The sequence below is a fragment of the Balaenoptera borealis genome (genome assembly GCF_965194805.1).
Source record: "Balaenoptera borealis genome assembly, chromosome: 1".
NCBI classification, from domain to species: domain Eukaryota; kingdom Metazoa; phylum Chordata; class Mammalia; order Artiodactyla; family Balaenopteridae; genus Balaenoptera; species Balaenoptera borealis.
Window position 1 is genome coordinate 106,125,428 of NC_138860.1, and position 24,364 is coordinate 106,149,791.

The 24,364-nt window shown below is 39.8% G+C and overlaps 2 protein-coding genes and 1 long non-coding RNA gene across 7 annotated transcripts in view; 2 read left to right on the forward strand and 1 right to left on the reverse strand.

Moving 5' to 3' along the window:
- The window catches only part of RTCA (RNA 3'-terminal phosphate cyclase), a 29,071-nt gene extending 17,246 nt beyond the window's left edge, over positions 1 to 11,825 (reverse strand). Inside the window, exons 1-4 of one of the 4 annotated variants that reach the window (XM_082385922.1) lie at positions 11,686 to 11,825; positions 5,193 to 5,293; positions 3,441 to 3,599; positions 904 to 1,027 (exon numbers count right to left, since the gene is read on the reverse strand). In XM_082385922.1, the coding sequence (XP_082242048.1) occupies positions 904 to 1,027; positions 3,441 to 3,559 (243 nt within the window). In that variant the 5' untranslated portion in view covers positions 3,560 to 3,599; positions 5,193 to 5,293; positions 11,686 to 11,825. Of the gene's footprint in view, positions 1 to 903; positions 1,028 to 3,440; positions 3,600 to 5,192; positions 5,294 to 5,391; positions 5,656 to 11,685 lie in introns of those variants that run through there. The other 3 variants (XM_082385921.1, XM_082385923.1, XM_082385920.1) reach the window with 3 other exon arrangements.
- Positions 1 to 24,364, forward strand: part of LOC309626461 — a 200,530-nt gene that overhangs the window by 126,374 nt on the left and 49,792 nt on the right. The window lies entirely within an intron of this gene.
- The window catches only part of DBT (dihydrolipoamide branched chain transacylase E2), a 45,520-nt gene continuing 33,183 nt past the window's right edge, over positions 12,028 to 24,364 (forward strand). Inside the window, exons 1-2 of one of the 2 annotated variants that reach the window (XM_082385386.1) lie at positions 12,028 to 12,134; positions 20,502 to 20,625. In XM_082385386.1, coding sequence (XP_082241512.1) covers positions 12,084 to 12,134; positions 20,502 to 20,625 — 175 coding nt within the window. In that variant the 5' untranslated portion in view covers positions 12,028 to 12,083. The remainder of the gene's footprint in view (positions 12,135 to 20,501; positions 20,626 to 24,364) is intronic. The other variant, XM_082385388.1, reaches the window with a different exon arrangement.

The window sequence follows — 24,364 nt, forward strand, 5'->3', positions numbered from 1 at the left end:
TTATTTATTTTTGGCTGCGTTCAGTCTTTGTTGCTGCACATGGGCTTTCTCTAGTTGCGGAGAGCTGGGGCTACTCTTCGTTGCTGTGCGTGGGCTTCTCATTGCGGTGGCTTCTCTTGCGGAGCACGGGCTCTAGAGCACAGGCTCAGTAGTTGTGGCACACGGGTTTAACTGCTCTGCGGCATGTGGGATCTTCCCAGACCAGGGCTCGAACCCGTGTCCCCTGCATTGGCAAGCAGATTCTTAACCACTGCGCCACCAGGGAAGTCCCCCTCATTTTCTCTATCCTTTCATCCATCAATGGACATTTAGGTTGTTTCCACATCTTGGCTATTATGAATAGTGTTGCAATGAACATGGGAATGCTAATATCTCTTGGAGATTCTGATTTCAACTCTTTAGGATAATACCTAGAAGTGGGATTGCTGGATTATATCATAGTTGTATTTTTAATTTTTTTGAGGAACCTCCATACTGTTTTCCACAGTTGTTGCACCGTTTTGCATTCCCATCAACAGTGTGCAAGCATTCCAATTTCTCCACATCCTCACCAATCCTGTCAAACATAGCATTTAATTATTACTTTGAGTTTTTCTTCCAAATCATGATCCCTGTATTCAGAAAATAACAGACTTATATGATAAGCAATATAATATATATACATTATAAGTAATATAATGTATATAATAACTGAGGCTTTTTAAAGAATTCGCTATGAGCACAGTTCTAAGATACAACACACAATCTAAAATAATCATCCTCTCCCACAACAGAACCAGACACCATTAAGAAATTAAACAGCTATGTACACAAAAACACTCAGGATATATTTAAATAGAGAATGGAGATTCAGAAGACTATGTGAGATCATCTTAGTTTATCAGTAGCAACAAAAGCCCTTACCATGGCTGTGTAATCAATCTGTGGTGCCATTTCAGCATTAGTTCCACCTTTCAGACGAAGTTCTGATGGACAAGCAGCGAAGAGAGCACAGGGCATTGAGACCTGCATCAAGAGGCACACACTCCTAAGGAGAAGGCAGAACAGGCTTAGCTGCATTTTCTTTTTAAAGTCTCAAGAAAGAGACATTACTACTACATATCACCATTAGCTGAAGCACAGACAACTGAGAAGGCAGGCACACGCCCTCAAGTTTAAAGTTAAACAACACTCCAGGGACTGAATGATAACATCCGATTAGTATTTCGCAGTAGAAGGAACTGGCCTTAAATGATAAGCAAATCTGGGTTTGAATCCAATACTAAATACATTAGCTGTGTGATCTTAGGTAAGTTCTAACACTTTTCTTTATGTTACAGAGAAGTAAAAAAAAAAATTTTAATTAAAGCATCTCTACAACGTTTTTATAAAAGGATTCTTAAAAGTAACAGTTTATGAAAATGCATTCAAAACCATCAAGGTCTAGAAATATTCTAATGATTGTATCTGAGTCTCCACCATGCACAAGGCATCGTTCCAGATATTAAGACACAGTTCCTACTATCGTGGCATTTGTGGTATGATAGAGTAATGTTTTACAAAGACTGATAGCCAAATATTTTACATGGAGAAAACTGTTAAGGAGATAATCCTTACCATAACTCACCTCTGTTTGGTCCTTATAGTCAAATAATGTGAGAAATCATAAGAAATAATTATAGAATATGTAGCATTTTATAAAATGAAACAGTCAGATTTCCTAAATGAGCTGTTATCTCCCTTCTCCAAAGTCAAGGGAAAACAATCATATTAAAACATAGATTGTAGTTTGAAAAAGAGTCCAACATAGCCTCTACATACCAAAAGATAGCCTTTACTTAACTTTCTTATAGCAATGATGCATGTGTACTGAATTAGTCTCTATCACTGATAATGCATTTCATTAACTCAGTAAATATTTATTGACTGTATAATGTGTTAGGCATTGTAAGAGAAAATGCATGCAATATAATCCCTGTTCTCAGGAATTGAGCCTAGGAGCAAGTGAAAAAAACCTTGCTCAGGAAATGTTCAGTTTACTATAAACCATAGGTTTACAACTACTGAACTTCTGTTTATTCTCTGAGAAACCCAACACAGTTCAAGTGTCTCTCTTCCATTCAATAAAATCAGATTCTAAGAAGACTAAAGAAAACCTTTATTTTAGAAGAGTAAGGAATTGCAAAGACAAAGGTAGACATGAGAAAACACATGGTACTGTAATCACAGTTAGGGGTGAAAATGTTAGAATTCAAATAAATAAGATGTGTTTTCGTACTAGGAACAAGCTTGTTTGAATCTACTGAATGGAGCTGGATTATCAACTTTAAACTCACTGCCCATACGTTCTAGTGGATTAGAAGCCAGAAAGCCTAGATTCTAATTCTAGCTCTGGTTAATCACTTAACACCAGAGGGTCTTCACTCTCTCATTCACAAAGTGGAGGAAGGGTTGGAACACCTGGTTTCTATCTTTTCTCCTGTAGCTTCAAAGTTCTATGATTCTGTGTTAGTTAATTTTTAGACAGTTGATTAACTATAACTTTTTCCCCCCTTTTGTACCAGAGAAGGCCCAAAATAATAAGCTGACTATAAAGATACCTCAAAATGCTTTAATCCCCTTAAGAAAGTTCTCATTTGGCAAACCTCACCTTAGGCCTAGCAGCAAGCCCCTTTTAGCAGAAGTCTATTCACATTATAACTCAAATCTCAATCATCACTAAACATTTTAAGCTAAAAAAAAATCATAATTTTTTGAAACAGTCATTTCTGAAACAAACTGGCATTGGGCTTACAGTACTATTTCTTACTTTACCAAATTTCCTAGTAAATGGATAGGATTTTGGTAAAAGGATGCTGCTTACAATAACAATCAGCCAATAACACAGAAGACACAAAAATTGCTCTCCATGTTTTATCAATAAAAGGAGGGATTCTTGGAAAGGGATAAAGGCTCAATTTAATTGTTAAATATCCAGTTTTCAATAGGGAGAAAAAGCCAAGATCATATATAAAAACTTCTAAATAGGGCTGTATAAGTATCTATTAAAAGATAACAAAAATACCTAGACTAAAAGTAGAAGATGGCTCATAATTTGCTGTAAGCCAAGAACTAAATATGCTATACCACAAAGACTACTATCACTATAGAGCATGAAACTACAGTTGTTTTCAGATATTCATTTTCTAAGTAATAAAACTAAAGAAACAAATATGTTATACTACACATGTGAGAAAATTCTAGATAGGTAGAGCAATAGCTACAATTAGGAAGCAATAAGGTATCCGAAACTTTACACAGTCTCTAACCCTAAAAGGTAAGTGTTTGATCTCCATTTTAAAAGTGAGGAAACTACAGCTTCAAAGAGGTTAAGCCACTTGTCCAGTAAGTGGTAGTACCTGCATGTGCATCCAGGTCTAATTCCGAAACCCATACTTCAATGGAATGTAAGTGACACATACCCTGCTGTCTTGGTATCTGCTGTGTGGACTCCACCTTTGATCTTCTCTGGCGTAAACATTATTTCTGTTGAGCCGATTTCTGCCCCCTCCAGTTGCCCATCACAGAAATCTCGAATCATTTCCAGTCCAGATAAATGCTGAGGCCTTCAGGTCATAATACTGCATCAAAACGTGTGCATTCAGACTGCCTATATCCCCACTTTTTATGACACATTTGCAAAACTTCAATGGCAAGGAAACAGCAAGCTCTAACCATAGTAAGTGCCAGAGCTTCCTTTTGGCTTTTTATGCACGTAGACTACCTGCTGGTAGGCATTATTTTAAGGGTTCCTTCCAGACCAGTTATTTTAACTATAAACATATATGCTGATAATATTGTTGCAAATTAGAAGTATGCAAAAGAGGAAAACTAATAAAACTATCTAAGTGCCACTAGTCTCACTTGCATTTCACTGAATAATCTATGATACCTGCATGGGCTGAACTGTGTTCCTCTAAAATTCATATGTTGAAGTACCTCACAATGGGACTGTATTTAGAAATAGGGCCTCTGAAGAGATGATTATGTTAAAAGAGGCAGTTAGAGTGAGCTGTAACCCATCCTCACTGGTGTCCTTATAAAAAGAGAAGATTAGGACATACCAGGGGTGCACATGCACAGAGGGATGAGCATGGGAAGAGGGGGCAAGAGATGGGTCACCTCCAAGCCAAGGGGCGAGGCCTGAAACAGAATCTTCCCTTATGGCCCTCAGAGGAAACCAACCCTACCAGCACCTTGATCTTGGACTTCCAGCCTCCAGAATTGTGCAAAAATAAATTTCTGTTGTTTAGGCCACCTAGTCTGTGGTATTTTGTTATGGCAGCCCTAGCAAACTAATAAAATACCTCACACAGCCTTAATGAATTAATTGCCCTATTGGTGAAATGGGTTACTGCAAACTACTGCTGTGACAGAGAATTACTGTTCACACATATCAGTAATTGCCTTTTAATAATTTCAACATGGAATGTGGATAAAAGACTAAGAGATAGCTGATCCATTAGAATGAAATATATACAAAATACAAGTACAAGGAATCAGTCTGTCTTCCCCCTGGGTCCTCTTCTAACGGGTGCATATACCTGACACTTAAAATAGTGGCATGCCTAGCTTCCCAGACAGAAGAAACAAGGTCAACTGTCAACATTTTCCCCTCTCCTACAACTGATAATCCTGGTCATATCCACAGCTTCCTAGAGGTCTGAATGAAAGCTGGAATGACACATCTCAGGGTCCTTATGAGACTAAAACGTGCGGCAGCAGAAAATGCACTGGTTAAAAAGTGGGGTTTCCTCCGGCCCTAGAGCCTGTTCTGCCCTGATCTACCTTGCCCGCTGCTACGAGCTCTCCGGGTACTTGGAATGCCCGATGAGGTGGGGAAACCGTTTAAAAGATAACTCATTAGGAAACGAGACAACTCTAGCCAAATAGAGAAAACATGGGCCTATTTTCTGAACTTGCCCCTTGAAACTTTCAAGGGCACACAAGCCCGGCTACGGCTAACCGCCCAGCCCTGAACACCGTCCCGCGGCCCGGGCGGCCCAGCTGCAGAGTCCTCAACCCTGGGGCCGGCGGATCTTCCCAGCATCACCGTCGGGCTCCAGATTCCCAGCCCCAAGACCCGTCCCCCATCCCCCAATGGCCTGTCCCCCGCCCCGAGCCCCCAGCCCGCTCTCCACCCTCCAGTCCCGCCGCCTGGCTCCCCGATTTACCTAAGGCCCGGCGTGCTGCGGCCTGCTCGGATCTTCTGCACCCGCAAGGGGAGGCCCAGGAGGCAGCTCAGAGCCGTAGACACCCTCAAGATCTGCCCGCCCTGGTGCGGAGAGAAGAGAGAGAACATCAGATGGGCAAGCTCTGTGCCGCACCCCGGGCGGCAGCCGCAACCCGCCAGGCCTCGGGCTCGGCACTCACCCCTTCCATGATGCTGCCGTCCACCTCGACCCGCGGGCCCGCCATGGGGGGCGTCCTGGGGCCGGGCCAACCGCGACTCAGCCTCGGCCCGAGCGGGAGGAAGAGGAGACGCGGGCTCCTGCCTCGCAGCTCCGGAGGCTCAGTCCTCCCTCGGGGCCGCGGGGCTCCGCGTAAATGCGGAGAACGCGCCGGCTCCGGGAACGCCCAACCCAAACCAAGCTGCTCTGCGTGCAGAAGCCGGGTTCGCCCGGCCCACAGCCAGGGCGCATGCGCGCCGCGCGGCGCTTAAAGAGGCGGCGCCCACAAAATTCCGGCAAATCGGAAGCTGTCCAGCAGGAGGGGTGGTGGCCGGGGAGGTTCCCTGGAGCGTCGTAGGAAATGTGTCCCTGGAAGGCTTGCGCCCTGAACACAGCAAAACGCACAGATTGCCGAAAGCCTCCCTTTCAACTCTAGTCGGATCCTCCAGTTGTCTCGCAGGCTTGTGCAAGCATCTGCGTTTATCTCTGTTTTCTCGGGGATGCTGCCGTACCCAGAACTGGAGACTCTTAGAGCTGAAGATGTAGGAAAGGTCCCTGCAATGCACCGACCACCCTCTCTGGTAGGGTTTGCCTCCTCTGCAGCCTGTCCCTTGAAATGTGTGTCCCTGGTGCATTGATGATACCCATGAGCCTCTCGTTCTCCGTGTGTGTGTGTGTAGAGTATTATCTCTTTTTCTTCTGCTAGACACCATTTATTTGGGGATGAGTGGAAAAGGACAGAATCAGAATCAGTAATATAATGCTCAAAAAAGCCAAAGTTATGCCACCTTGTCCGAGAATGAGTGCAAGTTTATGACTGAAATGAACAGTGCCACTAACGTAATTCACCTCAGAGGAGGGTAGGAACGACAACCCGCTTCTTGATTCCGCTTGTGGTTCAGTTCCTACCTTAACTGAGTACCAAATCCTATGCAAGCCTCTAGGTAAGCAAAGAAGAGTAAGGTATTTTCTGCCTCGAAGTTATTGGAAGTATATAGTAGAGACTGAGAAGTGATAAATTATAATGTCATTCTTCTTAATGATAATAATGTACTGTACTTATCTTACAGTTAAATAAAGAGGAAGCAGCAATTAGAATATGATAAATCATAAAAATAATAGTCAACATTTATTGAGCACTTAGCCACTGCATGCATTCACAACCTGCTGAAGTACTTACTGTTTTTACTCTGATTTACAGCTGCATGTGTTAAACAATTTGCCACACAGTTAACTAGCATACTGTGATATGAACCGTGGTGCTCTGATGTGAACACAATTGTCTCCTAATCCCAACATTCCACCACTTTTGTAACAGAGAAAGCCCTGGGAATGCATATACTTTACCCAATCTCTGATACCAAAAGCAGACAAAGATGACATGGAGAAGAAAAATTTATAAATTTTATAAATTCAGATGCACCAGGATCAATCAAAATATTAACAAATAAATCCAACAACGTTTATGAAATACTATACAGTATGATCAAATTGGGATTGAATATCATTCTAACATTGGAAAAATGTTATGATGATATATCAAAAACCTAAGATCCCATTAATAGATGAAGAAAAAGCATTTGAAAAAAAATCAAGATCTATTTATGATAAAACAAAAGCAAATGAACCTAGGAATAAATGTAAACTCCCTTAACCTGATTAAGGACATCTGGAAAACTCTACAGCAAAGTTCATTCTTAATAACAGTAAATAATGGTAAAACATGACACCTTTTAAAATCAAAACAAGATAGTAATGCCCACAGTTATGGCTTCTTTTCAACAGATGATGGAAGTCTAGTCAGATTTTACAAGAAAGAGATGAAAGACACAAGACTGGACAGACAAAAACAACACCATCATTATTCACTGGTGATATGATTACCTACATAGAAATAATGCCATTTGCAGCAACATGGTTGGACCTAGAGATTGTCATACTGAGTGAAGTAAGTCAGACAGAGAAAGAGAAATATCATATGATATTGCTTATATGCGGAATCTTTAAAAATGATACAAATGAACTTATTTACAGAACAGAAACAGACTCACAGACTTAGAGAATGAACTTATGGTGGGGGGGGGATAGTTAGGGAGTTTGGGATTGATATATACACACAGCTCTATTTAAAATAGATAACCAACAAGGACCTACTGTATAGCACAGAGAACTCTGCTCAATATTCTGTAACAACCTAATTGGGAAAAGAATTTGAAAAAGAATAGATACATGTATATGTATAACTGAATCACTTTGTTGTACACCTGCAACTAACACAACATTGTTAATCAACTGTACTCCCATATAAAATAAAAAGTTGAAAAAAGAAAACCTCAAAGAATCTTTAGATATATTATTGAAAATATAGTTTCAATAAAATTCCAATCAAATGCCCACAGTACTTTTTTAAGGAGCCTGACAAGACAATTCTAAAATTTATATGAAAGAACAAAAGTGCAAGAATAATTTAAAAAGAATGAGGTGAAGGGTACTTGTCCTCTGAAAACCCAGAATTTCTATGAAGCTAAAGTAATTAAGATAATGTGAAATTGGTACAGTGATAAATAGATTACTTAGAGCCCTTAAACTGATTTCTTTGACAGATGAGATGGCAGATCAGTGGGAAAAGAAGAACTCTTCAGTTTATGGTGTGGAAACAATAGGTTAACCATAAGAAAAATGAAGTTGGATTTGTATTTCACACCATACACAAAAACCATCTCAAGATGATTTAAAGACTTAAATATCTCCCACCATATTTTAAAAGTTAACTCAAAATGGGTCAAAGCCCTAAATGTAAGAGCTAAAACTATAAAACTTTTAGAAGACGATATAGATGTAAATCTTCATAACCTTGGATTAGTTGATGGTTTCTGAGCTATAACACCTGAAGCACAAACAATTTTTTAAAAATAAATTGGACTTCAATTTAATTAAAAAACTTTTGTGCTTCAAAGGTTACTATCAGGAAAGTGAAAAGACAAACTAAAGAATGGGAGAAAATATTTTTAAGTCATATATCTGATGAGTCTAGTATCTAGAATACATAAAGAACTATTACAATGCCAAAATAAAAAGATAACCCAATTTTTAAATGGGCAAAGGATTTGAATAGACATTTCTCCAGAGAAGGTATACAAATGGCCAATAAGCACATGAAAAGATGTTCAGCATCATTCGTCATTAGGGAAACCCAAATCAAAATCACAACGAAATATTGTTACTGAACGCCGCTTGAAAGATAATTCTCCCAACTCTTGAGAGGCAAGTGTTGGTAGGAAAGGAAAGGTTGCTTTATTTCGGAGGCCTGCAACCGGGGGAGAGGGTGGACTCCTGCAAGAGAACCAACTCCTGATTGTTGCTCAGGGGACAGGGGCTTTTAGAGGGGAGTTTCAGGGCTGTATAGGCAGAAGGAGGGAGCAGAACAGCACAGTCAGTTCTGACGGTCATCTTGAAGTAAGTAATGTGGTGATCTGATCAACATCAACTCGGTTGTTTCAAGATTACTGATTAATCTTTAGTTCCAGGGTTTGTTCCCATTTCTTTGAGGCCAGTTCTCAGAACTGTGGCAGCTTATGTCACGGCTTCAGTTCGGTCATCATGTAGTCATCCTCCTCCACCTGGTGGGGGCTTCAGTAGCTGCAAAACAGCTCACAGGATATGGCCCAGAATATTATCTATAGCCCTTAAGGAGGAACTAAAGGTCCTTGACTATGCTTAATGATTAAACTATTATTATTTGGTCTCCTTTGACTGTTTTCCTTTGTTTCTGCATTTTCTCACTTCTCTGATTAAACTTATTCTTTGGCTAAAGTTTTTCCATAGACAAAAGGCAGGCTGAGGATATGGGGGGCGGGGGGCAAGGACCATAGGGTCCTGCTCCGTTTCAATATCACTTTATATCCACTCGCATGGTTATAATGAAAAAGACAGACAATAACAAGAGTTGATGAGGATGTGAAGGAACCAGGACCTTCATACACTGCTAGTGAGAATGTGAAATGGTGCAGCCACCTTTGAAAACAGTCTGGCAGTTCCTCAAAGAATTAAACATAGGCTTATCGTGCAACCCAGCAATTCGACTCCTAGGTATACACCCAAGAAAAATAAAACACATGTCTACGCAAAAACTTGTACATTAATGTTCATAGCAGCATTCACAATAGCCCCAAAGTGGAAACAACCCAAACATCTATCGACTGATGAGTGGATAAACGAAAATATTTATATCTGCAAAATGAAATATTATTCGGCCATAAAAAGGAATAAAGCACCGATACATGTGTAAAATAGATGAAGCTTGAGAACATTAGCTAGTCATAAAAGCCACATATTATATGATTCCATTTATATGAAATGTCCAGAACAGGTAAATTTATAGAGGCTGAAAACAGACTAGTAGTATCAGGGACTCAGGGGTGGGAGGGAGTTCCAGAATGGGAATTGATTGCTAATGGGCATGGGGTTTCTTTTGGGAGGTGATGAAAATGGTCTGGAATTAGACGGTGGTAACGGTTTTACAACTTTGTAAATATACTAAAAATCTCCGAATTGTTCACAAAAATCTTTCTCTTGCCCCTTTGCAGTCATTCCCCATTCTTACCCCCAGTGCCAGGCAACCACTAATCTGCTTTCTGTCTCTATAGATTTGCCTTCTCTGGACATTCCATACAAATGGAATCAGGCAATATGTGACCTTTTGGACCTGGCTCCTTTTACTTAGCATAATATTTTTGAGGTTCATTCATGTTAAAGCATGTATCATTACTTCAGTCATGGTTAGTGATGAATAATATTCCATTATATGAATACACCACAGTTTGTTTATTCATTTACGTATGGAGGACATTTGGGCTGTTTCTAGTTTTTGGCTAATATAAATAAGGCTGTTAAGAACATTCTTGTACTAGTCTTTATGTGGACATATGTTTTTATTTCTCTTGGGTAGATACCTAAGAGTAGAATTGCCAGGAAACAATCAATCATTCAATTATTATTATTATTATTTTTTGGCCGCACTGGCGCAGCTTGTGGGATCTTAGTTCCCCCACCAGGGACCAAACCCAGGCCCCCTGCAGTGGAAGCTCGGAATCCTAACCACTAGGGAATTTCCTCAATTAAATTTTTAAAAAGAGAAGAAATGGGTTATTTGGCTCCTTTGAGCTCAAGTGAAAGGATTAACTAGTGAATATGTGGCATATCTCTTGATGTTGGAAGGAAGGATAAGGAAACATACCATACTGGATTTGGAAGCAGTAATCATGTTGAGGTAAAGAGTATAAAAGAAAAGAAGTAAACTACACATTTTCTTAGGAGAAGGTAGAGTCAAAGGGAAAGTTAAGAGGAAGAAGGTAGTATAGGGGCTTTGGGAAGGAAACAATTCAAAGGCACAGCTACTTAATCTTTTTATACAAACACATGCATGTATTATTATGAAATATATTATTGGTGCCTATAAAATGTTTTGTTAGTGGGAAAGTTAAAAAAAATCAAAGTTCTTTGACTATCCCAGGTTTTCTTATAAAGGTAATGATTTAAATTTATTGCTTACAGTTTGTGTGTGTGTGTGTGTGTGTGTGTGTGTGTGTGTGTGAAATACACTGAAAGGCAAATAAGGCAAAATAAAAAGTGTGAGTTTGAGTAATATCAGACAGTGAATTTGTGAAGTACCTGAGATTTTGTTTTATGACCACTAATCTTCAGGTGTTGAGAATTTATGATTTTGTCTTTGTTCCGGTTTTGTTCTCTGTAATTCTTTAGACATCTGTACAGATGTTCATTCCCTTATAAGAGGAAGAACAGACAAATATCCTGGACATTTCTAGAAATTTGTTTCTTAGTTGCTGTGAGGAGGATTGACCATTAAAGCTCTGATCTTTTCTTTACCAGTTCCACTGACCTCAATTTGACCTTTCCCCAAGAGGCAAATAAATAAAGGTAGTATGTCTGACATATATTGCACGTGCTGGGCAGCTACATCTGACAGATTCCCTAAAAAGGAAAGATAATGTTGATGACATTTATCTTAGACGTTATGGTAACCTTGTTTATCTTCCATGAAAAAAAAAAAAAAATCGAAAAGCCAGTTTCGGTAACCAAGAACACAATGCGAGTAAGAAATGCCCGTTATTGGGAAGTATTCCAGTATAGACTTGACTCAACTAGCGGTACAGATCCTTGCTACAAAGTATAGAAATGTCCCATTTTCTGTAATCAAGCGGTTTCAATACAAGCTGAAGGAAGGTTTTTGTCTTTGTTTTTGCTTTCTCCTACTTACCCCTCAGATCTTACTTCAACGTAAATTTCTCCAGGTGAGTGCCCTTCCTTTGTTTCCTTAACATACTCCGTCTCTCCCATTACTTGCACTGAAAAGATGATCGTTGGCGCCTATGTACTTACACAGCAGTGCCTTACCCAACTTTGTCCCTGAAACTAAATTTGGGCAGCCCTCCTCCCCACTTGTCTCTCCTCCCCCTCCGCAGGGCTTTCCCACCCCACCCCCAGGGTTATCTCAGCCCCGCCCCGCTCCCTGATTGGCTGTTGGGTGGGAGGCTCGTTCCTTCGCTCTCCATTGGCCGCTCAGGCCTCAGGGGAAGGCTCGTTTCCCGGCTCCCAATAGGTCCCCCGCGCAGGCAACTCCTCCAACCTCAGAGCAATGGTCATTTCCGGAGTAAGATGGCTGCAGTGCGTGTGCTGAGGACCTGGAGCCGGACTGCCGGCCGTCTGGTAAGCAGGTTGGGCAGGTCTGAGGTCGGGAAGGAGTGATTTGTTCGGAGTCACCCGGGAGAGGTGTGTTACTTTGTCCTCCGAGTGCTTCGCGTACAGGGCTCGCGTGATGGAGAGGTGGAGGGAGGTATGCAAAACGAAGGGCAGCGAAGGTGGTGCCCAACCTGTCTGGAGACCCACTCTCTCTCCTTACCTGGGCGCACTTATGTCGTGACTTGGTCGCCCTCCCGCTTCATCTGCACCCGAAGCCCAGCTAGCCTTTCGTTCAGTAGCCTTTTATTGAGCACCATCCGGGTACCGGGCATTGTGGTAGGCACTGGGGAAACAGAGATATACTATATTCATTAAACATTTATTGAGCACCCCTTAATTTCAGACACTGATATTACGACCCCTGCCCTCGAGGAATTTACAGTCTAGAGAAAGAGACTGGGCAAGGAAAGCGTAACACCATAGGTCCTTGCCTCCAAGCAGCTGAGAGGCTCGAGCTCTGTTCTTTGGGTTTACGTCTATCTCCTACATTTGCACCAGTATCTTTCCAACCTTTTAAATCACCAGAGCTAAGACCCACCACCATCTCTCCTTCATTTCTCCCCTTTCACACAGTCTTCTAGCACCAAACAATTAACATCCCAATAATCATAGTGTTTCATCCTATTTGCATAGCGTTTTTCTTCCTGGGTCCCCTCTTCAGAATTTTCCTACAGTGTTGGGTCCCTGATCTTACAAAACCTTCCAAGAGCCTGCTGTGTACCAGGTACTGTGCTAGGAATTGGGGGTGCAAATATGAATAAGACAGACACTGATTTCTGCCCCCTCAGAGTTTAATTACAGCCTTGTGGTATGGCACGGGGGAGAAAGGCAGAGATAGACATTAAACAAGCAATTACAGCACAGCGTGAGAAGATGAAACAAGTGCCTAGAGCTACAGGGACACATAGGAGGGATCTTGGGGGGTCAGAGAGTTCCCAGAGAATACTGTATAATTTGAGATTTGTGAGAGCTAAGTAGGAGGTAACCAAGAGAAGAAAGCTCTTCTCAGCAGCACCTTACTGGGTATTGGCCTCCCTTCTTTTGAAAGCTCTCCATGCTTGGCTTCTGTGACACCAGCTTCCTGGTATTCTTTTTCCTACATCTTTGAACACTTTATCGCAACCGCCTCCTCTTTCCTTCCCTAACTTTTAAATATTGGTGTTTTTAAGGGTTCTGACTTTGCCCCTCTGTGTGCTTCTTGCACTTCCAGGGTTACCTCATCCACTTCTTCAAATTTAGTTGCCATTTATATGCTGATGATTCCTGAAGTTCCCCAGTCTTCCAGCCAGCTTTACTGCAGACCCATATATCTCACTGTCCTGGAAATCTTCAAATTGCATGTATTTTAGGTGTTTTTCAGCTGTAAGTAATAAACCCAACCAATAAGTAGGAAATTAAGTATCTGTGTATACAAAGCATCTGAAAGTTAGATGGCAGCTGGGATTGATTAAGTGGCTCATCATTATCAGGGTTGTCATTTTAGCAATTCATTTGGCCTTTCCCTCAGGGTCACAAGAGGGCTGCTACAACTTTGTATTCAGGGCAGTAAGGAGGAAGTGGTGGTACCATCCAGACTCACTGGCTAGAACTGTGTTACATGGCCACTGCTAGCACAAGGGAACTTGGAAGGACTAGCCTTCAGCCACCTCACAGTGACTGTTAAAATGCCTCCGAGGAACATCAGACTCTAGGCTCTGGAACTAAACCCTCAAACCTGTTTCTCTTGATTCTAGCCTGTAAATTTCAAAAAATCTAGTCATTTTTCTCCAAACTGTCTCCAGCTGCAGATATCCTGGACCTTCCTAAGTTGGACTTTCTGCCTCTAATCTTGTGCCTCTCTAACCCATTCTCCATAGTGTAGCCAGAGTGATCTTATAAAGTAGGACACAAATTTGAGAATGTCATTTCCTTGCTTAAAACTGCTCTCAGCAAAATGTTCAGAATTCAAATGACTATGAAGCAATATATGATCTGGATCCTTCCAACCTCTCCAGCTTCATTCCTTGCTAAAACCTACCTACCCAGTCCCCACTCTGACACTTCACCCTTAGCTCACACTAAACTACACTAGAAGTATATTGAACAATTTCAGTTAATTGAACACAGGCTGTTTTCTCTCTCTTGACTCCAGACCTTTGCACGTCTATATCCTCTGCTTTAAAGACTCTTGCCTTACTCCCCTATAGATTCTCTGCAACACATCTCACCCCCTGGGTGACTTCTACTCATCCTTAGGTCTTACTTCACTTTCTCCAAGTAGGTTCCCTCCTTTGTGTTTTCTTAACACTATCTCCCCAATTATAATACTGTTGTAATCACCTGTTTACTTGCTTTTATCTTTCACAGTATGGACTATACATTCCATAAGGGAAGGAATCACGTCAATTTTGTTCTCTAATCCTAAATGCCTGGCACATAGTAGGTACTCAATAAACATTTGTTGAATGACTCAGTAAAAGAAAGTATTTTTTTCCATATGTTATAAAAAATCATAAACAACAAGAGGTCTTATCACCTATAGTAAATTATTAAGAAAGCCTTATTATGTTGTGTTTATACTTCCCTATGGCATCATGCATTTGACTCTTGATTAACTTACCCTATTATCTTGAATTTTTCTATTTTGTCTGTCTTCCTGCAGTAAAGTGTAAGCAATTTGAATTCAGAGACTGTATTCTGTATCTTATTTAGCTTTGAATTCTCGAGCACAGAACAATCCTATCTTTAGGTATGCTCAACAACTGCCTGCTGAATTATTACTAATTTATTTCCTTATTATGTGAATCTGCTAAACCGTCTTTTCATTACTTTGTATTTTTTTTATGTTGTTTGTAGAAGACAATGTCTCTCATACTTGAAAAATTATTTTTTTCTCCTCCCTTCCATTTTCTAAAAATAAATTTATTTATCTATTTATCTTTGGCTGCGTGGGGTCTTCATTGCTGTGAGTGGGCCTTCTCTAGTTGTGGCGAGCGGGGGCTACTCTTTAGTTACGGTGCGCAGGCTTCTCATTGCGGTGGCTTCTCTTGTTGCGGAGCATGGGCTCTAGGCACGCGGGCTTAGTAGTTGTGGCTCACAGGCTCTATAGCACAGGCTCAGTAGTTGTGGCGCACGGGCTTAGTTGCTCTGCAGCATGTGGGATCTTCCCGGACCAGGGCTCGAACCCGTGTGGATTCTTAACCACTGCACCACCAGGGAAGCCCTTCCCTTCCATTTTTATCCTTCTGTTTTCCTTTTTATACCTTTAGTAGGCAGCTTCACTAATGTGTTTTAGCTTTCTCTTAATAGCCACTCAATCACTGTTTATCACATAATGCCTATTGCACTTATGTTGCTTTCTTTATCTACTCTAAATCTTCTCAGCCAGGAGCCTGTCATTCCATGCCTCAAATACAATAATTGTTTCTTAACTTTGTCCTTTCTCTCCAAGCTTTACCTGTTATAATCTAACAAACACACAAACACACACACACCTAGATTAATTTCTTTTTTTATGCTTTCATTTTATTTATTTTTTTATACAGCAGGTTCTTATTAGTCATCCATTTTATACACATCAGTGTATACTTGTCAATTCCAATCGCCCAATTCATCACACCACCACCACCACCCCCCCGCTGCTTTCCTCCCTTGGTGTCCATATGTTTGTTCTCTACATCTGTGTCTCAATTTCTGCCCTGCAAACCGGTTCATCTGTACCATTTTCCTAGATTCCACATGTATGCGTTAATATACGATATTTGTTTTTTCTTTCTGACTTACTTCACTCTGTATGACAGTCTCTAGATCCATCCACGTCTCAACAAATGACCCAATTTCATTCCTTTTTATGGCTGAGTAATATTCCATTGTATATATGTACCACATCTTCTTTATCCATTCGTCTGTCGATGGGCATTTAGGTTGCTTCCATGACCTGGCTATTGTAAATAGTGCTGCAATGAACATTGGGGTGCATGTGTCTTTTTGAATTATGGTTTTCTCTGGGTATATACCCTGTGGTGGGATTGCTGGATCATATGGTAATTCTATTTTTAGTTTTTTAAGGAACCTCCATACAGTTCTCCATAGTGGCTGTATCAATTTACATTCCCACCAACAGTGCAAGAGGGTTCCCTTTTCTCCACACCCTCTCCAGCATTTGTTGTTTGTAGATTTTCTAATGATGCCCATTCTAACTGGTGTGAGGTGATACCTCACTGTAGTTTTGATTTGCATTTCTCTAATAATTAGTGATGTTGAGCAGCTTTTCATGTGCTTCTTGGCCATCTGTATGTATGTCTTCTTTGGAGAAATGTCTATTTAGGTCTTCTGCCCATTTTTGGATTGGGTTGTTTATTTTTTTAATATTGAGCTGCATGAGCTGTTTATATATTTTGGAGATTAATCCTTTGTCCGTTGATTCATTTGCAAATATTTTCTCCCATTCTGAAGGTTGTCTTTTTGTCTTGTTTATGGTTTCCTTTGCTGTGCAAAAGCTTTTAAGTTTCATTAGGTCCCATTTGTTTATTTTTGTTTTTATTTCCATTACTCTAGGAGGTGGATCCAAAAAGATCTTGCTGTGATTTATGTCAAAGAGTGTTCTTCCTATGTTTTCCTCTAAGAGTTTTATAGTGTCCGGTCTTACATTTAGGTCTCTAATCCATTTTGAGCTTATTTTTGTGTATGGTGTTAGGGAGTGTTCTAATTTCATTCTTTTACATGTAGCTGTCCAGTTTTCCCAGCACCACTTATTGAAGAGACTGTCTTTTCTCCATTCTATATCCTTGCCTCCCTTGTCATAGATTAGTTGACCATAGGTGCGTGGGTTTATCTGGGCTTTCTATCTTGTTCCATTGATCTATGTTTCTGTTTTTGTGCTAGTAGCATATTGTCTTGATTACTGTAGCTTTGTACTATAGTCTGAAGCCAGGGAGTCTGATTCCTCCAGCTCCATTTTTTTCCTTCAAGACTGCTTTGTCTATTCGGGGTCTTTTGTGTTTCCATACAAATTTTCAGATTTTTTGTTCTAGTTCTGTAAAAAATGCCATTGATAATTTGATAGGGACTGCATTGAATCTGTAGATTGCTTTGGGTAGTATAGTCATTTTCACAATATTGATTCTTCCAATCCAAGAACATGGTATATCTCTCCATCTGTTGGTATCATCTTTAATTTCTTTCATCAGTGTCTTACAGTTTTCTGCATACAGGTCTTTTGTCTCCCTGGACAGGTTTATTCCTAAGTATTTTATTCTTTTTTTTGCAATGGTAAATGGGAGTGTTTCCTTAATTTCTCTTTCAGATTTTTCATCATTAGTGTATAGGAATGCAAGAGATTTCTGTGCATTGATTTTGTATCCTGCAACTTTACCAAATTCATTGATTAGCTCTAGTAGTTTTCTGGTGGCATCTTTAGGATTCTCTATGTATAGTATCATGTCATCTGCAAACAGTGACAGTTTTACTTCTTCTTTTCCAATTTGTATTCCTTTTATTTCTTTTTCTTCCCTGATTGCCATGGCTAGGATTTCCAAAACTATGTTGAATAATAGTGGTGAGAGTGGACATCCTTGTCTTGTTCCTGATCTTAGAGGAAATGTTTTCAGTTTTTCACCATTGAGAATGATGTTGGCTGTGGGTTTGTCGTATATGGCCTTTATTATTTTGAGGTAGGTTCCCTCTATGCCCACTTTCTGGAGAGTTTTTATCATAAATGGGTGTTGAATTTTGTCAAAAGCTTTTCCTGCATCTATTGAGATGATCATATGGTTTTAACCTTCAGTTTGTTAATATGGTGTATCACAATGATTGATTTGCATATATTGAAGAATCCTTGCATCCCTGGGATAAATCCCACTTGATCATGGTGTATGATCCTTTTAATGTGTCATTGGATTCTGTTTGCTAGTATTTTGTTGAGGATTTTTGCATCTATATTCATCAGTGATATTGGTCTGTAATTTTCTTTTTTTGTAGTATCTTTGTCTGGTTTTGGTATCAGGGTAATGGTGACCTCATAGAATGAGTTTGAGAGTGTTCCTTCCTCTGCAATATTTTGGAAGAGTTTGAGAAGGATCAGTGTTAGCTCTTCTCTAAATGTTTGATAGAATTCACCTGTGACGCCATCTGGTCCTGGACTTTCATTTGTTAGACGATTAATCCTTTTTCTTCAATAATCCATAATGTATGAGTTCAGACTCCTTAATCTGACATTTACAGTCATCAGCAGTTTGGTACTTGAGCTCCTTCCACTGCTCCCTTTGATAAATTTGATCAAGGCAAATCATACAACTCAACATTTAAAAATGGGCAGAATTGAATAGACATATTTTCAAAGAAGAAATGCAGATGGCCAACAGGCACATGAAAAGATGCTCAACACCACTAATCATCAGGCAAATGCAAACTAAAACCACAGTGAGGTATCACCTCAAACCTGTCAAAATGGCTATCATCAAAAAGAACACAAATAACAAATGTTGGCGAGGATGTAGAGAAAAGGGAACCCTTGTACACTGTTGGTGGAAATGTAAATTGGTGGAGCCACTGTGGAAAACAATATGGAGGTTTCTCAAAAAAACTAAAAATAGAACTACCATATGACCCAGCAGTGCCGCTCCTGGGTACATATCCGAAAAACCAAAACACTAATTTGAAAAGATATATGCACCATAATGTTCATAGCAGCATTATTTACAATTACCAAGATATGGAAGCAACCTAAGTGCCCATCAACAGATGAATGGATCAAGAAGATGTGATATACACACACATATATATGTATGTATATACATATATATATGTAATGGAATACTATTCAGTGATAAAAAAAGAATGAAATTTTGCCATTTGCAGCAACATGGATGGACTTGAAAAGCATTGTGCTAAGTGAAATAAGTCAGAGAAAGAAAAGTACTGTATGTAATCACTTATGTGTGGAATCTAAAAAATACAACAAACTAGTGAATAGAACAAAAAAGCAGCAGACTCACAGATATAGAGAACAACCTAGTGGTTTCCAGTAGGAGGGAGGGCAATATAGGGGTGACGGTGTGGGAGATACAAACTTATGGGTGTAAGATAGGCTCAAGGATGTATTGTACAACATGGGGAATATAGCCAAAATTTTGTAAGAAACGTAAATGGACTGTAACCTTTAAAAATTGTATAATTTTTTTTTTAAAGTGTGATGTAGTTAATCAGGTATTAATAACATTGAAATGTTAACTTTCAAATTAAAATATTGTACCCTTCACGCACTTAGGTTTTGATATATCAAATGAAGTACATTCAGTCCTACTTATTTGCGTAACATTGTATTTTATTATATTAGGATTTTATATAAAATACCAATAGTTAAATCTAAAGAGTCATCTATAAATTATGATAAGAAAACCTTTGGGGACAATACTATGTGTGTTTTTCAGTGTCTTTAGATGCCAAAGGAGTCACTTTTTTTTAAGAATAAAGAAGTGATTATTTATTTATAAATTTATTTATTTATTTATTTTTGGCTGCGTTGGGTCTTTGTTGCTGCACGCGGGCTTTCGCGGCGAGTGGGGGCTACTCTTCATTGCGGTGCGTGGGCTTCTCATTGCGGTGGCTTCTCTTGTTGTGGAGCACAGGCTCTAGGCATGTGGGCTTCAGTAGTTGTGGCACATGGGCTCAGTAGTTGTGGCTTGCAGGCTCTAGAGCGTGGGCTTCAGTAGTTGTGGTGCACAGGCTTAGTTGCTCCGCTGCATGTGGGATCTTCCCGGACCCATGTGCCCTGCATTGGCGGGTGGATTCTTAACCACTGCGCCACCAGGGAAGCCTGCTAGCAGTCACTTTTGAATTCTTTAGTTGTTTTATTTCAGGAAGCCTTTAATGACTCAAATACACCTACAAGCTGTTGTGTTTATATAGAAAACATTGTTAAAACTTTTTTACTTTCATAGGGAATTTTAGGCAAGGATCGTAAGCATGTGGACAAATCAGGATATAATTTTACTAAACAAGGGAATTCCCTGGCGGTCCAGTGGTTAGGACTCCCTGCTTCCACTGCAGGGGGCACAGGTTCAATCCCTGGTTGGGGAACTAAGATACCGCATGCCTCGTGGCATGGCCAAAATAAATAAACAAAAGAACAAGAAAATATTCTGGGTGCTAGGGTTTGAATTCCTTTGGTTTCTTGACCAGAAACTTCTCACTGATGCCAAGTGTTCTGATTTCAGCCTAGATAATTTCATATTGTTTATATTGTGATCATGATTGTTCTACTTTTAGAATAGACTTGAAATTCAATATATACTTAGAGATACGCCATTAAGATCATTTATAAAAGCTTTTACTGTTTTGTTTTCCCATCTCTAGATTTGTGTCCGCTACTTTCAAACATGTGGTAATATCCATGTTTTGAAGCCAAACTATGTGTCTTTCTTTGGTTATCCTTCATTCAAGTATAGTCACCCACATCAGCTGCTGAAAACAACTGCTGGTAAGTGTAATGTCAGAATAGCCTGTACAACATAATGTTTTGTATTTATTCAGTAATTGAAGACTCATCAAAGTAAAAAAGTTGACCTTTTACTTCTAGCCTGGCCCTCCTTGCTCTCCCCACATCTATCCAATTCTCATTTTCTTTTCTTTTCTTTTCTTTTTTTTTTGCTCCCACTCCCCTTTCACATACTTTCCCTTAACACTTGTGTCTTCATAATGCTGGGACTGGGTTCTCTTAGGCCCTCTGTTCTTTATCATAGGACTTACCTGAGTGCAACAGTCAGCATTGATATGACTTAGATTAAATTGTTGACTTAGTAGATTGTGTCCTCGTACTCACTGTATTACTGTATTTTTGGATGAGGCACTTAATCTGTCATGTTAAGATAGTGTGATGGAGGTGCTTGTATAAATAGAAAGTTCTCTGGCTTTTACCACTTAATTACCTTTCCCCCAACTTTTTCTACCTTGCAAAGAACTTGAGACTTAAGTATTAGATTTGGCAAAGGCACTAAAACTTTTTTTTTCCTGATGTTCTTTTTAGAACCCTGGTAAAGAACCCTAGACTTTCGTTACAACGTTAAGCTTTTGACAGATACTTGGTGCCTTAGTCTGTGCTAATGATGAAAAATAACGGAATTCCAGGCGGATCCAACCCCTGAGATCAATTATTCCTTCCATGCCTGTAGATGTCTTCCTCCGCATCACCCTAAGATATGTAAACTTTATCTTCACTATTTAAAAAAAAAAAAAAATTCTATTTTCAGAAGTTGATCTTTTCTCTTTACTTCTCAGAGAAAATAGAGGCCATTCAAGCAGAAACTCCAACTTCCTACCCTAGTCTCTAAACACTTAAGGAGCTTTGGGTTACTAGCTGTGTAACCTTATGCAAGTTACTTAATTTCTCTCTGTTTCATCATTTGGAAAATGGGAGTAACATAGTATCCAACTTTGTATTCTTGTGAGAGCAAATCCATTCAACACAGATAACTGACTGATCACCAACTCCATGCCAAGACACTGCTCTACATACTTGGGATACATCCTCTTCCTCTTCTGCCCTAACTCAGTAAACAGTTAAGCTAGAAACCTGAAGCCATCCCGATACTTGTCTCACATCAAGTTGATTATCAGATATAGTAATATTACCTCTTATATGTTTCTTAAATCTGTCTTCGTCTTTTCAGACAGCTTTGAAAATATGTAAATATATTAAGTTCTATACTTCAGTTTCTTACCTACAATAGCCTCCTAACTGCTTTCTCTGCCACCCCTCCCCCAGTCCTTTCCATCCCACTCCTGCCAGAGATATTTTTCTCTAAAATTATAGATATAAAGTTATAGGTCTGAAATTGTAGATGGGACTCCTATCAGCTAATTATTGCTGAATAATAACCTTCCCCACAACTTAGTGTCTTAAAGGAACAATGATTTATTGTTCCTCAGGATTCTGGGGGTGGGTTGGTCAGGTGGCTCATCTGCTGGTTTCACCTGGGCTCACTAATGCGACTGGAGTCAGCTACAAGGTCATCTGCTGGTTTCACCTGGGCTCACTAATGTGACTGGATTCAGCTACACAGTCATCTGGGTTGGAAGGTCCAAGATGGTCTTACTCGTATGTCTGACAGTTGGTGCTGGTTTTCAGCTGGGGCATCTCATTTCTCCTCCACGTGGTGTGTCTCATCCTCCAGTAGACTAGAACAGCTTCCTTAACATGGCGATCTCAAGGCACATTCCAAGAGGGAGAAAGTGGAGGCTGCGAGGTCCTGTGAGGCTTGCGCTCCAGAACCTACACAACTTTACTTCTGCTGCATTCTATTGGTCAAAACGAGTCATAGGCCAGCATAGATTTAACTAGTGGTAGGATAAACTCCACCTCTAATGGGAAGAGCTGCAAAGAATTAATGACCATAATTATTTACCACTGGTTCCTAATCACCTCTAGGATATGTTCCAAACACCTCACCTCATCATGGCACAAAGCCTTAAATCTGGGCTGATTTCTTGCCACGTAGCCTATCCTCAGCTGTACGGAAGTGTTTGTCATTCCCTAACCATGCTGTATACTATCGTATTCCCATGCCCTTTCACATGCTGTTCCTCGCATAATATTACTTTGTATAGAGGTGCCATGGTGTACTTACTTGCCATTTTTTGATTACTTCAGTTGCTTTCCAATTCTTTATTATAACTCTATGATAACTATTCCTGAGCAGAAATCTTCGTGTACCTCTCTATTTCTTCAAGGAAAAAAATCTTAAAAGTAAAATTACCTATGGAGTCAAAGAAACAGACTTTTTTTTTTTTTTTAAGGTTTTTGATTCTTAATGCCAAACTATTTTTCAGAAAGGTTCCAGTTTGTACTATGAGCAGCAGGCTGGGAGAGGGCCCAACTTACTAGAGAGGAAACAAGAGGTGCTTAGGACCTCCGTATCAAAACTGTATTTTGTATTTCTTAACTACTAATCTCCTCGTATTTATTAAAGAAAAATTTCCTACCTTAATCAGCTTGTTGTATATTTTATAAGCAATTTTTATTAATAGTAGTTTTGTGTGTGTGTGTGTGTGTGTGTGTGAGACTCAAAGCCTTTATTCTAAATTGCTATGAGATACAGACTCCTTAATGGGAATTTTAGTTGTTTACTTGCTTTAAACCAAAGTGGGACTTCATTTCTTTTCTGTATACAATCTAAAATTTTTTCATGTAATGTACCTGAGGAGACCAAATGAAAAATCAAGCATGTGTAATAAATTTGCACACACAGTAACATGAAAACAGAAAATAAGAGCATTGACCCAACGATAAACGTTTGGGTATTTAGGTCATTTCAAAGCAAATCTTTAGGACACAGTTTTGTTTCAAAGATTAGAGGGAACACAGACTTTGCTCAGACAAACCTGGGTCAGAATCATAGCTCTCTCCCCTTACTGGCTGTGTGATCTCGGACGTGGCTTTGTTTTCAGAGATAATTTGGACCCACGTGGCTGAAGGAAAGTTTCTCAGCATGTTTGTCTTTGCATAGTGAACTGTCATAATATATATCCATTTGATTGGACTTAAGATTTGTTCCTTTATATTCTAAAGCATTTACTCCTGTTGTGAGTGAGAGCAGGTCAACAGCTGCTTTAAAAGTGCCAATACTCACAGATACCTTCCAGTTATCCCTGAAGCTTGGGTGAAAGGAAAGAGCAATAGTTGTTGCCTGAGGAGTTGCCTGTGGAAAAAGCACAGCCATTTTCAAGTGCACTGAACAAGAGGACTTGACAGAATAAGTGAGAGTATCTGAATGGAACCACAGTCAGGCAGAGTGGCTTTCATCATGGTAATCTCTGCCAAGTCCAGTCCATTACTCTCAGGGTGCAAAGAGGCCTATTTCCACATGGCAAAAGATATATTGCATGAGCTGGAAACAATCTTTCAGATTTCTGAAAAAAATAATGCAGCTTGTTTCCATGTATATGGATTGAGCATACAGAGACTATTGACCAAAGCTGTGGCACCATCCTGGTTTTGACCTGACAATGGAGCTTTTTACACTTAGCCTGAAGTCAAACCAAGTGGGTTTGAATCACAATTCCATCACTTATTGGATGTGTTCTCTTAAGAAGATTCCTTAATCCCTTGGTACCACAATTTCTTTCCCATTAATAGAGAAGATAATAGAGCTGTTCTGAGAATTTAAACCTGTTATTATACTTAGCACGCTGAGCTACCACTGATTAATAGTAGTTTAAAG